The sequence below is a fragment of the Primulina huaijiensis genome, unplaced genomic scaffold (assembly GCF_012295235.1).
Source record: "Primulina huaijiensis isolate GDHJ02 unplaced genomic scaffold, ASM1229523v2 scaffold39641, whole genome shotgun sequence".
NCBI classification, from domain to species: Eukaryota; Viridiplantae; Streptophyta; class Magnoliopsida; order Lamiales; family Gesneriaceae; genus Primulina; species Primulina huaijiensis.
Window position 1 is genome coordinate 1,961 of NW_027359332.1, and position 14,295 is coordinate 16,255.

General features: G+C 34.5%; 1 protein-coding gene across 2 annotated transcripts; it reads right to left on the reverse strand.

Moving 5' to 3' along the window:
• Positions 1-4,322: 4,322 nt before the first annotated feature.
• LOC140969036 (uridine/cytidine kinase UKL1, chloroplastic) lies at positions 4,323-13,290 on the reverse strand. Of its 2 annotated transcripts, XM_073430252.1 has the most exons (16): positions 13,015-13,290; positions 12,821-12,912; positions 12,653-12,713; positions 12,469-12,546; positions 12,297-12,366; positions 12,067-12,185; positions 11,767-11,863; positions 11,560-11,639; positions 10,933-11,127; positions 6,342-6,425; positions 6,190-6,250; positions 5,767-5,827; positions 5,370-5,463; positions 5,201-5,273; positions 5,025-5,107; positions 4,323-4,942 (listed from the first exon to the last, which is right to left on the reverse strand). In XM_073430252.1, exons 4-16 carry the CDS (start codon positions 12,469-12,471, stop codon positions 4,796-4,798), a joined length of 1,167 nt encoding a protein of 388 aa, XP_073286353.1. In that variant the 5' UTR covers positions 12,472-12,546; positions 12,653-12,713; positions 12,821-12,912; positions 13,015-13,290; the 3' UTR covers positions 4,323-4,795. The 2 variants fall into 2 exon arrangements, with proteins under 2 accessions (XP_073286353.1, XP_073286352.1); XM_073430251.1 differs by lacking the exons at positions 12,469-12,546; positions 12,653-12,713 and having other exon boundaries at positions 13,015-13,289.
• Positions 13,291-14,295: the final 1,005 nt, after the last annotated feature.

The following is a 14,295-nucleotide window of genomic DNA, read 5'->3' on the forward strand; positions in this document are numbered from 1 at the left end:
ATATGTTATAGTTCATCTGATACTAAAGTTTCAAGTTAAAAACAAGGTCTTAAGTTCTAGATTCAATTATAACTAATATCTCCTCCAACTAAACCCGACATTTTATCCCTAATTAAAATATTATAAAATAAGAATATTCGACGTACTCATTTTCAGTGGCTCCTAAAGGATGGGGCCTCGATTTTTAAGTGGGAAATGGAAGCTTATTTATCTAAATTTTGGATGTGAATTATGGAATGGATTAATTATTTCTTGAACTAAATTTTCCATATGGTATGTACAATTTACTCTAAATTCTCTCAAGAAATAGTCATTGAGCATCTGTTCAACTTTTTTCATGAGAAAATAATATTTAGGTATGACTTTCATTGTTTGAGTAGTAATTTCCAAGTATGATTTTAATTCTTGTGAGTAAAATTAATGCTGAATTATTACCAGTTTAGCCATTGTAGTGAAGAAAACAGATGCTCAATTGACCCTCAATGTATCCGAGTTAGAGAACAAATTTGTCTTGATGAAACTATGATCACACATGCCTTGATTTGTCCTTAGATTTACATGTTGAGTTTTGTTATGTCATTTTTAAGCAATAGCTGGTCCTACAGCAAACAGTTACTACCGAACCAAGTTTCTTATGTTGGAATTAACCGATAGATGAAAACTATCATAAATATTAGGATATCATGTTAAATCATCATAAATTTAGATCGATCAGCGGAAGTGTATCCGAATCCATAACAACTGATATTCATGGAGATCTGCGTACTTTGGCATTCTAGACCAATACAATTTGCTTTGAGAGTCTTTTTAATTCTCACGTTCTTTAATTATTGATGAAGATATAGTATAGAATGAAATCGTCGTGTAATCTGGCCACCATAGTTAGAATGTGAATAAACCAAAAGCTTTATTTTTGCATAAATAACCTTGTATATCCGTAAAACCGTATTACTTAACATAATACCTTGTTTTGTGTAAATATCATAATACCTTACTACTATCCAATAGTCTTCTTCTAATTTACTTAAATAGTTAAATATATGTCCAACATCCTAGTCAGGTACATATTATATTGACATGTACGAACCTTAGCAGTGCATTAGACTCTATACTGTTGAGGCATAAGAAATCTTTTGCATTATTTTTCATTTAAATCATTTTTAGGAAATTGATTGAGACAGAAAAATAATGTTTTTCTTAACTATAGGGGGATATCTTTTGGTTTTCAATATAAAAACCAAATATATATTTACTTCCACAGACCTTATGGTTTGTACTTTGTACAATCATACACCAAATTCATCTCAAAACCAAAAGAGATGATCATTTGATTAAACATAAAATCCTATTTATTGATTGAAATGCATCACTAATGTCATAATAAACCATACCTCTTTGGTCACACAAGTTCTTGAGATGTTAGAGTCTGTTCTTCTGGACTGTTTTTTTGTATGAGAGGTTATTCGACATTGTCTTGTTGGTCACACAAAGATTATTGTAACCTCATTAAGAACCGAAATCATCCAATTTTGAATCTTGAAATAACCTAAATTTCCCATTTCCAAATGAACAAAAGAAAATGGATTGTCCAAAACCGAAATGAAAATTGGATTATGTCTAAAAGACAAAAAAAAAATGTTTCATCAAGATTCAAATAAATTCTAATTCTTAATTGTTTCAACTTTAGTTGTTTTGCCATCACCCAGTATGAAATTTCATCATCATCTGGCTATTGGAAATATTAAGAACACCGGTTGATTTTTTTTTTTTTTAAAGGAATAAACTTAAAATTGCAGTCTAAATCTGAATCAAAGTTTATAGATACATACATTTTTTTCTCAACTTAAAAAAAAATCTTTCATCACATACCAACTTGATTAATTAATTTACATAGATATTGAATTGGTCAAATTAATTAAAGAATTGTTATGGGCATAATCCACAACAATGACTTTCAGCCACCTAAGTTTTTAACCATAAAAAAATTCTAAATAAAGCCATGTGAACAATTAACCCTAAAGTTCCATACCAGCCACCACCAAGTTCTTAACCCGTAAAATCATCGCAAAGGCAAATTATTTACGGGAATTGAATCGAACTCCATGCAGCAACAAATTCTAATGAAACCATGATGATCGCCCAAAATTTATGCAATATCCAAATTAACGAAATGATTATATATCTTGTCAACTTAATCCATAATTCATGGATCTAGTCTCAAAATCTCTACCAAATTAATGAAAGTTTATTAACAAAACAAATTTTGATCCAGCTTGTTGCAATTAACCGATAGATGAAAACCAAATCTCATAATATCCATCGTGTTAAATCATCAAGAAATTTACACTTATAAGTGGAAACCTATCTGAATTCGTAATAACTTGTATTCCTGTAGATCTACATAATCCGAGTACCATGAGCCCTTATTTATATGTAGGATTTCTATTTAAGTCCATCAATCAAATTGAAAAGTTTACTTACCCCTCTAGATATTAAAAGTAACACTCTACTAAATACATTAAAGTCCAGATAACGAAAAACTTTGTTTAGAGTATTTTATGGGGTTAAATTATTTTACGGTCCACAATGCATAATTACTTATATATAAGCCTAACAGTTATATGTTCCAACATCTTTTCTTTGTTGAACCAGGTTTCTTTCTTGTTGAGTCGGGTTTGAACTATGTTCTTACTACTTGTGAGCATGTCTACCGCTTCACCATTAATCCTTCAGTGTTCTTGATGTTTGTGATATTTTTCATAAAAACTTTACTTTTCGGATGTTTATTGAATTTTATTTTGTCCCCTTTCTACTTTTTTTTTTGGGGGAAAAGTTTAATTTTTGAATTTCCGACAAGTCAAGTTCCACCACTAAGGCATCGTGTCTCATTAAGTCTGCCTTTTTCTTTAAGAAAAAACTCCTATCTAAGAGTCGAATCATATCATTTGTTAATGGTGCTTTTCTCTTTTAGAAGTGGGTTGGAACCCTTTTTCTCCCATGAGATACACATTTATAGTTGAACTTACATGATTATCCCTCTCTTATTGCTATGGCCCTCACTTAATAGGTCATATTTCAGAGCAAATTTCAGCCACCATTTGGTCTTTTCACCAAGAATATACAGTTCATGATATTATTATTGAGGTCTTCAACATGTATGTATGTATGTGGTGTGTCAGTGTGTGTGGAAATCATTGGATTTGGTAGGACACCACTCTCCAAGTAGAGAACAAACGAGTTCACATCAAATAATGGTTTTCTCAACTGTAGTTCAACTAAAACATATTCAATAGCTATATGAAGATAGGAGGACTCTACGTTTTTGTCTAATCCATCGCCACTCTCAAAGAAGAGATCTAATGAGTTCACATCAAATAGTGGCTTCCTCGACTGAAGTTCAGCTAAAATACATCCAATATCTATCTATATGAAGATAGGACTTCACGTTCTTTCCTAATCCAACGTCATTCTCCAAGTAGAGAGCTAATGCATTCACACCAAATAGTGGCTTCGTCGACTGAAGTTTAGCTAAAATACATCCAATAGCTATATCAGGATAAGACTCAGTCTTCTTGTCTAATCCATCGCTTAACTCGAATTCTAAAATAATTGTAGTTAAAAATAGTTATTGTAGTACAAAATATATTATATTATACAAGGAAGCTCTAGTTCTTCAAGGCATGCACCGGTTTGTATGGGAATATTGGTCATCTGTTGTCAAGAATTCAAGGCAAGAAGCGAAATCCAATAACGTTATTGGATTAACTTTGAAGTACAGGATCCTCTATTCCTTGAACAATATTCAGCATGTTTGAACCGATGATGGTAAACGAGTTTTCACTACCACAAACAGATGTGTATAAGGTCATTCAATGTTATAAACTAATGAAGTTTTTTGGTGTCATAAGCTGATTAAACAACTTCTATCTCACTGCTTAGCTTGTTCCCCTCCATAACCATGGATATCGCTACCATAATACCTGTTTCCTAGGTTGAGCCGGATGATGTTTCAGGTTCTGTTACTGCAGGTTACGCCACTCCATCTGCAGCAATCTTTTCCTTTGCAAGAGGAGAGCCTTTTCCAAGGATTGATTAGATTTTCTGTGAATATCAGCAGTGCATTCTTCTCATCCCTCTTGCAACTAGAATCGAGTTTTTGCGCAGAACAAAAACATATGTACAAGAAACGGAAACCAATTATACAATATCCATTCCTACTCTAGAAAAGAGAGCAGCTAAAATGTGAGGGTTTATGATTTTGATTCCCCTGATGTCCCTGCATTTTATATTTGGTGACTTCGAAGATTTAAGTGCAAGCCCACTTTGAAATTTGGCATCAGCCTTTGTAAAATGAAAGGTAGAAAAAAGATTTCATGATTCAGATACATTTTAGATTGGACCTTCCCTTCCTCATTATTTCCAATCAGATTCTCATTTCATTCTCATTTCTATTTTCTAAACAAATTCTCATAACTTAAATTTCACTTAAAGGAGGAAAAGAAACTGAAGATGGTTTCGTCCAGAGTTTAGTCGATAACCAGATTTGAGGGTGCCTTGGTGGAAACAGAAAAAGCAGGCACCTCGGGTAAATTAGCCCAGGTTGACTGACCGACTTACGGGAATGTTGTAGATGATCCACACAATTATATTAATTACAGTGAGTCTATTCTTGCCATGAAATCATTTCTCCTGCTCCACGAAGAAAAGCGTAATGAAAACTGATGCATCTCGCTCAAATTCAAGCCTTCGATCTATTTTCTTCCGCAGTTCCAAAGTTTACGTTTATTTACACATATTAGTCATCTGTCCCGAAGTAACGATCACCAAATTCGCCCAGACCAGGTATCACACGAAATTCTTCATTCAGCGCCACATCAATCTCTGAGGTCACAATCTTTAAGGTTGGGAAGCGTTTGCAAACACAGTGTATTCCCTCCGGTGCCTATGCAGAAACATTAAAAGAAAATTTGAGATGGTCCACGTACAAGGATTTTTCTTCTTGGGGAAAGAATCTTATCACTCACTGATATGAGGTTCAGGAATATGATGTGGGACTCTGGAACCCCTTTTTGTATTAGCAAGTCGATTGCCTGATTAGCAGAATTACCTGGAAAATACAAATCAATGGTGTTGGATTTCAGAAGAAAATAGTACGTAATAGTTTTCAAATAATTCAAATCTTTTCATGTGAAATCGCTACCTGTAGCAAGAACTGGATCCAGCAACAGGACATGGCGTTCACAGATATCTTTTGGAAGTTTTTCATATATAAGCTATTTGGGTAGGAGAGACTGATTAATATATTTAGGTACAGATCCCACCAAGAATATACAATGGAGGTTCAATCTAAATGACAGAGTAAGACAGACCTGCTTTCCGTTGTCGCCATCACGGTGAATAAGAATTTTTCCTATTTTAATCCCTTTGCAACAAGCACGAAGTGCATTTTCCATGCTTTCCCCACTGTAAGTTCGAATATGACCAAAAAAACTAACTGAATTCTTTTTAAAATAAATGATCATGTAGACCAGTTGAAAAACAATATTCGCATTTCATCCCCTCTGATCTCTATAGAAAAAGAATGTGGGCAAGACCAAACCAAAGGTCAAACAATTAAATTTTGAGAAAAGGTTCTCAACAATGGATTCCTTTTAAAACTGTCTGCCTGCCTTGGTACAAATTATACAAACTCAACCTTTTCTTTTCATGGGTGTTTTCTAATATTAGACAACTGCAAGTAGAATGAGGTCGGACTTGTTCCCTCACCTTCGTACAATGGATACTCCACACAATTTCTTGCAAAAGTCTACACCAGAGTACACCGATCCTGAGACAGATCAACGTAAAAGTTTCAAAGATTAAAACTTTAATGAAAATAAACTAAGTGGTCACGTGGATAGGAGGATAAGAGCACAGTATAAATGATATTCAATTACAAAAAAATGAAATACAGCTGAGGTGATTGTGATTTCTGATATTTCATAGATAATCTCAATAGCATTGTTTCTCCTATAGCATGTAATAAGCAATTTTATAGAAATCTCTAGGAGGGACAATCGTGATATTTTCTTTACATGAAAATTTTCCTCAACATGGGAAGAGAGAAGGCAGTTGCTATTTTACAACACGATCGAGAGGAAATGCAATTAAGGCATATTTCTCTTGGTTCTCTACAATATTCTAACAAACCTGTAGGAGTGATCACTTGCTTTTCCGTAAAGGGTAAATGACCAAGACCAAGCTCCACAATCTGAAATACAAGATTATGTAAGAGAATATTGGGTCACCTTGCAATTAGTATTTGTTTGTCGTTTTTATGCCAAAGGCGGCTAAAAGTTTACCAGTCGGATAAGCCTATCTGAATAAAATACAAAATCGTGTTTTGATGTATCCCGATCTCGAATCAGAGTATGCATACCTCTTATCTGAAACAAAGAATAGAAGGAACAGGTAAATTTCATCACAGACACGGAAACAAGGTATGGGGTTAAATAAGTAAACCAGCAGTTAAAGCTGATGGAAGGCAGATAAAAAATCTTATCATACTAAAATCACTCATACAGGGTCCCAGCTTTTTATTTCATACGATGACAACAAAATACATTGTTTAACACAATTTTTATCTCCAAACATCAATTCCATCCATATGGTTGAACAGTATAAACTAGTTTCTTAATTCCTCCTCTTATTTTATGAACTTTCAACATTTAGGACACCCACATTGGTGTTAAAGTGGGAGTGTTATAACACCCAAATAACTTTAACACTAATGTGAGCGGGTGTTATCCATGCACCTGCCGCATCAGCCACCGCGTTCAAAACATTGAACGCGTTAATTTTTTAAAAATAAAAAAATTCTCAGTCTGGCGTGTGCAAATACGTGCGGTGGGAGCGCGAGGAAGTGGGCCGCACGCTTGGCCCACCCCACATTATATTTTTTTAATAAATTTCCAACGGTTATTAAAAATATATACATTAATCTTTTTTAATAAATATGAATTTACAAAAAAAAAACCTAAAATTTCTAACGATTATTTTAATTAAAAAATAAAAAATTCATCTATAAATACTCATCAATTTCATTTAATTTCATTTCAGTACTACATCATAAACCACTGTCAAAATATCTTTAGTACCATCCTCATCATCGATGAAAATAACAGGAGATGTTTTAGCAATTTCTTGAATTCTACAAACATGCCGGAAGAAAATGGTTACTCCCAAAATTCACAAATTCCACCCAATTATCAATATTATGAATTTGTTTATTCTACACAATATCCACCTCAATTTCCAAATTTCTTGTTTGTTCCAAATTTCCAAGGGTTTGGAAATTATTTGAATAATCTGAATAACACCCCCGAGCTCCATATCAAACGCCTACAATTGAATATTGCCGAAATATGAGCAATCCATATTTCATGTCGTCTTCTTTTTATGGATTTTCTAATCCACAAGCAACAGGTATGCCTTCTACATCTCCGATGGAAAAAAATCGACAACTCCGACTTCTGTCCTAGAGACTCAACTCTCTGTATGTAAATCCCCAATCAACCTCGCAATTTGGAAAAAACGTATTCACGCAGCAGAAAGGTTGAAAACGAGGTCTTAGCGAGATCTATTGTCACTATTAGTGATGACCCAATCATCGGCAATGATCAGAAAGCAGACGTTTTCTGGGGACGTGATGCAAGTTACTACAATGAGAATCGTCTCGCAAACTCACCCAATAGAAGTGCAAGTGTGATACGATCGCACTGACACAATACAATCCAAAATGAGGTATATCACTCGAAAGGAGGTATATCGCTAAACACAAATTACAATAGCATTCATAATGTGTGTTGAAGTGGTTATCATGATGAGGATATATTGAGGCTTGCGTATGAAAACAATCGCAAAGGAAAATAATGGCACTGTAATTAATATCGAGCATGTGTAGAGAATCGTCAAAGACCGTACAATGTTCACTGATCACCTTGTTGGAACGAAGAAGGTGATGACCTCGGAGTTGGGTGCAAGCAACAGTTCATCCAACCAAGATGCGAGTCTAGACATAGACCTAAACAAAGAATATGCTCGTCCAATGGGTCAGAAGGCAGCAAAAAGAAAGGCAAAAGACAAAGCCAAATCGGCCATAGAGGATATGACGGTAAACAAGAACAATATGTTTGCAAAGTTTACTAAGTATATATACATAAAAAAGGTGGAATTTGACCTCAAACAAAAACAACTCAAAGTTAGCGAAATTTGAATCTAAGAATCGTGAAATTAAGCTGAAAGAATACACGAACTTTAACGACACATCGCAAATGATAAAGGAACAACTTATCGTTCATGAACGTCTATGTGAAGTGATTAGAGAGAGATGAAATATCTAAAATTTATACTCAATCTTAAACTTTTAGTATTATTTCATTTTCAATTAATGTATTTTTCCTTTCAATTAATGTAATTCTCCCGTAAATTAATGTAATTTGGTTGTTGGAAAGTAGTCGTTAGAAAGTAGTCGTTGCATAACAATAACAATATATATTTACACCTTGTGTTCTACAATTCTTCATTCTAAGAACATATCATTTTGCAAACACATAAACTTAAATTTGTTTCATCCAAAATGTCTCAATATTCCAGCAGCTCTAGCTTGAGGTCTAGCTCCGTAAGTGAAAACAAAGTTCAAGTTGAAGTTGATCACCATAATGATCCGGTTGAATAACTAATGTTATTGATATTTCAACAAAGCCGAAAATACAAGAAGCATATCAAAATAGTAACGACATGCGGCGAAGAAGTTGCTCCAATCTATTCCTTTTCTTGAAATGAAACTGCATTTATTTATATAAGTCTGGCGGCCGATAGCCCGAAGTCCGGCGAGCCACGAGCAACAGAAGAGGAGAAGCAGCGGAGAATTGTAGGGTTTATGTTAGGGTTGATTGGGAGAAGCGGAGAAAATTGAAACCAAAGATGAGAAGCAGCATTGAATTGAAATAGAATTGAGCCTAAAAATTGTGCAAAATGGGCATACAAAACATGCCTTACTTTTTAAGGAAGAATGCTTTACGATAGTGACACTATCGCCGTTATCGCCTCAAACGCTATCTCGATGATAGCGACGATAGCTCTCGATACTTCAACGTGCAGTGCGCATAGCGCCTCGTAGCCACGGGGCTTCGCGTCCCTACGCGCAATAGCGAGCACTACGCCCGCTATTGATAACTATGATGCTGCGAGAAGAAAAGCTTGTCACCACTACAAAAATGCTCGGTTGTGATTCGTCAATTGGCTTATGGAGTCTTTGCTGACCATCTTGACGAGTACCTCTGTATGGTGAATCAACTATCATCAAGTGTCTTTTCGAGTTTTGTGAACATGTGGTTAAACTATTTGGTGATCGATACTTGAAAATGTCAAATTCTGATGATGTTCAACATCTTCTTCAAATGAATGACGACATGCACAACCTCTCTGACATGTTGGGCAGCCTTGATTGTATGCATTGAGAATCGAAAATTGTCCAGTTGCTTGGAAAGACCAATTCACAAGAGGTCATGGATCACCAACAATCGTGCTTGAAGCGGTCACGTCTTAAGGCTTGTGGATATGAAATGCATTCTTTGGGGTCACCGGTTCACGTAAATATTAACATGTTGTATGAATCTCACATATTCAATAACATATTGCAAGGAAATGCCCCAAAGATAAATTTCAAGGTGAACGTCACTCAATATATAAAAGGGTACTATCTAACAGATGAAATATATCAGGAATGAACTACTTTGGCTTTTCCAAACCCAGAGGATCACAAGAGGGGGTTGTTTAAGGAAAGACAAGAGTCTGCAAGAAAAGATGTAGAACAGACATTTGGGGTGCTCCAATCTCCATGGGTGATTGTCAGAGGATCAGCTCGTTATTGGTACAGGAAAAAGTAAAAACATATTATGTTAGCATGCATTATTTTGCACAACATGATTGTTGTAGATGAAGGGAGTCACGTGACAAATTGGTATAACAATAAAGGTGATGAACCTGCACAACCCGTCTAGGGCTCAAACCGAGGATTTCATGGTTATCTCCGGACAAATTCTGAACTACGTGACAATCAAGTGCATCACCTTCGTGTTGACTTAGTTGAGCATATTTGGGGAAAAATACAACAATCCATGAAATGTATTTGACATATTTCGAAACGTTTAATTTATATGTTGCTTTTAGTTTTATGAAAGTGTGAATTTTTTTCATATGCCTTCATTTAAAATTTATAATAAAATTTCAATTTTAAATAAACGACGCTAGTAAAATAACAATAAATGATTTTAAGTAATAAATATATTTAAAAATAATAAAATTATTGATTTTAAATAATAATCATTTAGAGATTGTAAATAAAATTGAAAATGCATTTAGTTAATACAAAATAAGAATATTTATGAATGAGTGGACATAAGGATCCGCAAATAATGAGTGTTAATATTAAAATGAATGTGGAAGTATGCTAAAAAAAGAGGCGTTAATATAATAGGTATGTGGCGCGTGAGAAGCTAAAAAAAGAGGCGTTAGTATAATAGGTTGTGGGGTGTGAGACCCACAAATAATGGGTGTTAATATTAAAACTAACGTGGATGCCCTTATAAGTGAAAGTCCAGTCAAAGTTCATATCAAGCTTGAACTTTTATCAATTTGACTTCCATAAACTTTCCAATGAATATGAGATATGACATGAAGCTCACAAAGCAGATATGAAAAAGACCAAACTTTTTCTTTCCCCTCAAATATTTATTTTAAAATCACTCTACCCAGTCATGTCTATCCACAATCGGATAAGTGAGAGCTAAAAAGATAGCTCTCATTGTAGAAATAAATTCTGTGATGAGTCTTTACAAAGCTACAATATCAAGATAGAACACTGAATCAAGAACAAGCTAGAAAATGTACCTGGAAGGTCGACTGGATAACATACACATTTGGATATATCTTACATAGGTCATGTAGGCCAAGCTTGGTGTGGATATGTTGAACAATCAAATCTACTGCTACGTGATTGTCACCTCCACGGGGGATAATAACATCAGCATATTTCTTGGACGGCAGAACAAAATCATCAAATGCAGGCTTAACGAATTTTGCATACTGTACAGAAAGCATAGTTTTTGCAAAATAACGTGCGTTAAGGTGACTGAAAGTACAAAAAAGCAATCACAGCGAATCAAAAATCACAAATTTCTATATCCATTATAAGTGACACCGACTACAACCAAGACAAGTAACACATTCTTTTGAAAACAAATTAGCATTAATCACATTATGAAATCATATGCAGTAACATCAAAAAGTTATTGAGTACTTCTATCTACTCCATCATTTTAAACCAAATCACTATTGATTAAAAAAAAAAGCTGTTCAAACATGTTCAAGTTTTATTAAGGTATATCAAATGGCATTGTTCCATTTCCTTCCCTCACATCTGAAATCCAAGTGATATGAAAATTCCTTATCAAAGGTCACATCACAAAACATCATTACCGTTAACTCCTCAAAAGACAGAAGAAACAAGAGGCTTGCCTGTTCAAGAACGGAGTCTATGTCCCTACCCCTCTGAACAGTATCCCGCCTGATTCTACGAGCAAGTCTCACATCAGCATCTGAATTAATAAATCATTAGAATAAAAAAACCAGAGCTCAGTCGACTATGAAAGAAAAAGCAACTTCGGTCACATATAAATATTCAAATGATAAAATGAGCTTATGCACAACTGGTTCAAAGTCAACCTGTGTCAACAAATATCTTCATATTCATCAAATTCCGCACTTTCTGGTCATGGAAAATGAGGATTCCTTCCAATATAATTACATCGGATGCATTCACCTGGGACAGATGGCTCTATGTTCAAGGAAATATAAACAATACCTCCAAATATTATGACATCCGATACATTCAACAAAATGCAGGTTTGTTCCATTATCTTGCATACAAATTTCAATGGTTGCTGGATACAACGGATCAGCAACTAAAATGGCTACATTCCTGATGCACGCTCCAAGCAATTCCTAAAGGTTAAAAATGAGCACCTGGCGGAAGCTATCTGAACGCCTTTGATGTGTTTTGAAGTCATATATTGGTACATGGACTGGCTGCCCATTTTTGAGAGTTTCGACGCACTCAAGGAGTTGTTCTGTGTCAAAAGCATCTGAAAGAAACCCAAGGTGACACTTGAACCACTGAATAGTCTCTACAAAAATTCATGTACCAACAAAAATAGTCCCAAATTCTGAAAAAATCAGCAAGTCTAATTTATCACCTGGATGATCAAAATTATACTCGTGAACTCGTTTCAACTCTTCCTGAGTCAATCCTCTATAGAAAGAATCCTGCAGAATAATTTTAAAATTTCGAAAATAGTTGTGCTACTAAAGTGACGCGGGTGACACGTTGTTTTAATGCATCATAACAAAACTTCATCTACTGATAACCATGGTTTGCCGAAATGGTCGAGGAAGCCGTACTGGGGGCTATAGTTCCAGCTCCATGCACAGTTCATGAAACCGTCCCTGATAGATTGGAAACAAATTCAAAAATCGTTCCGCAACGCCGCAAACATTATGTTCTGCAACGGCTTGATATTCCACAAAAAAAAACAGTGCTATAGTAATTTACCTGTTTGAGCCTGGAGCTTTACCGTGACAGATACCTTCCCGTTCCAAAACAGCGGTTCCGGCTGTTCCACGGCCACGACGGCAAACCATGCTTATAACTCTTAAGGTTCCTTGCGTTACATAGCGTTCACTTGAAAGAAAAAAAAATTGCAAAGCGGGAAAAAAGAACCTGATTGACAAGCACGACTCGATGATCATGAAGTTGCTGAATGATCATATCACAAACCGTGGTCTTCCCTGAGGCCGTCCCACCCGAAACACCTGCTCCAGACCGCAAAGCAAAAATCATGGAGAATCAGTCCAACACATAAGGTAGGAGAACGATCTAAAAGCCGATTAATTGAGAGATGCAAAATAAACTACCGATGACAAATGGCTGTTTGTGAGGCGTGGAATCTGCGGAGTGAGAATCGGGAGTGGCGTAGGTGGAAGAGGGAAGAGAGGGCGGAGAAGCAGCGGGAGAGATTCTAAGGCCGGAGAAGTGTGGGCCGGACGCCGCCTCCATTACATAGTCTATGGACTTGCTGTCCTCCGCCATCTTGTGTCCGTCTACGGTCATTTTGAGGCGGCAACGGCAGCGTTGTAAATGGTATACGATGGGCTTACTGTGGCCAACACCCTGATCCGGCAATTAAAATATTTTCTAATTTCCCATTAATAATATATATATATATATAGAATTGAATTCGGTATCATACTAATTAAATAATACGCATAAATTATTAAAATTGATTAAAAAAAATAACTTGAATACATGACATTAAATTAATAATAACACAGTTCAAATACAACTTCAAACATTTATTAACTATTCTATACATTATTTTTTATCAGTTTTTTAACTAATTAAATTTTTTTAAAAGTAATTAAATAGTTTATTAATTATTTATGAAATAAATAAAAAATTACTTTCTCCAAATTTTCTGGAATATAAATATAAGAAAATGGATAGTTATCATCATGCATTCAGTAAAAACTTGTGTGAGACGGTCTCATAGGTCATATTTTGTGAGACGGATATCTTATTTGGGTCATCCATGAAAAAATATTGCTTTTTATGCTAAGAGTATTATTTTTTATTGTGAATATCGGTATGATTGACCGATCTCACAGATAAAGATTCGTGATATCGTCTCACAAGAGACAGACTCCATGCCTTTTGGGTTACCTTTGGATTGATGAATTTAAAATATATTTAAATATATTTTCGTTTTTTAGATAAATAAGAGCATAAATTTCAAATCCACTATGTACACGTTTATATAATATATTTCATGTTAATTAAGATAAATTTCAAATTTATCCAATAATAATGTCATTTGAAATTCATTCTACTTTATATTACTAACGTATAAATAACTAATGTGTAATTTAAGATTTGATATATTCTTTCCTTGTAATTAATAAAACTATAATAGAAATTAATATATTTCAAATTTATTTCTCAAAGTAATTCATAAGATAATGAAGAGATTATTTCTTGACTAATAAATTATATAATTTTATGGGTTTAATATTGATGATATAATATAAAGAAAGTATATGGTTGATTAGATGAGAAAATAACTTGAATTTTGTTGTGAAAAATAAAAATTTATGGTAAAAAGTAAAAATCTCAAACTCCCAAAATTATCACACTACACA

Bases quoted from the DNA above. Each gene is read 5' to 3' on its own strand.
- LOC140969036 (XM_073430251.1), bottom strand. From the start codon at position 13,210: ATGACCGTAGACGGACACAAGATGGCGGAGGACAGCAAGTCCATAGAC. The intron at 12,367-12,820 runs GTTCTTTTTTCC...ATTATTCTGCAG, and splicing joins GAGTCGTGCTTGTCAATCAG to GATTCTTTCTATAGAGGATT. The intron at 6,251-6,341 runs GTAAACTTTTAG...CTTGTATTTCAG, and splicing joins CAGATAGGCTTATCCGACTG to ATTGTGGAGCTTGGTCTTGG.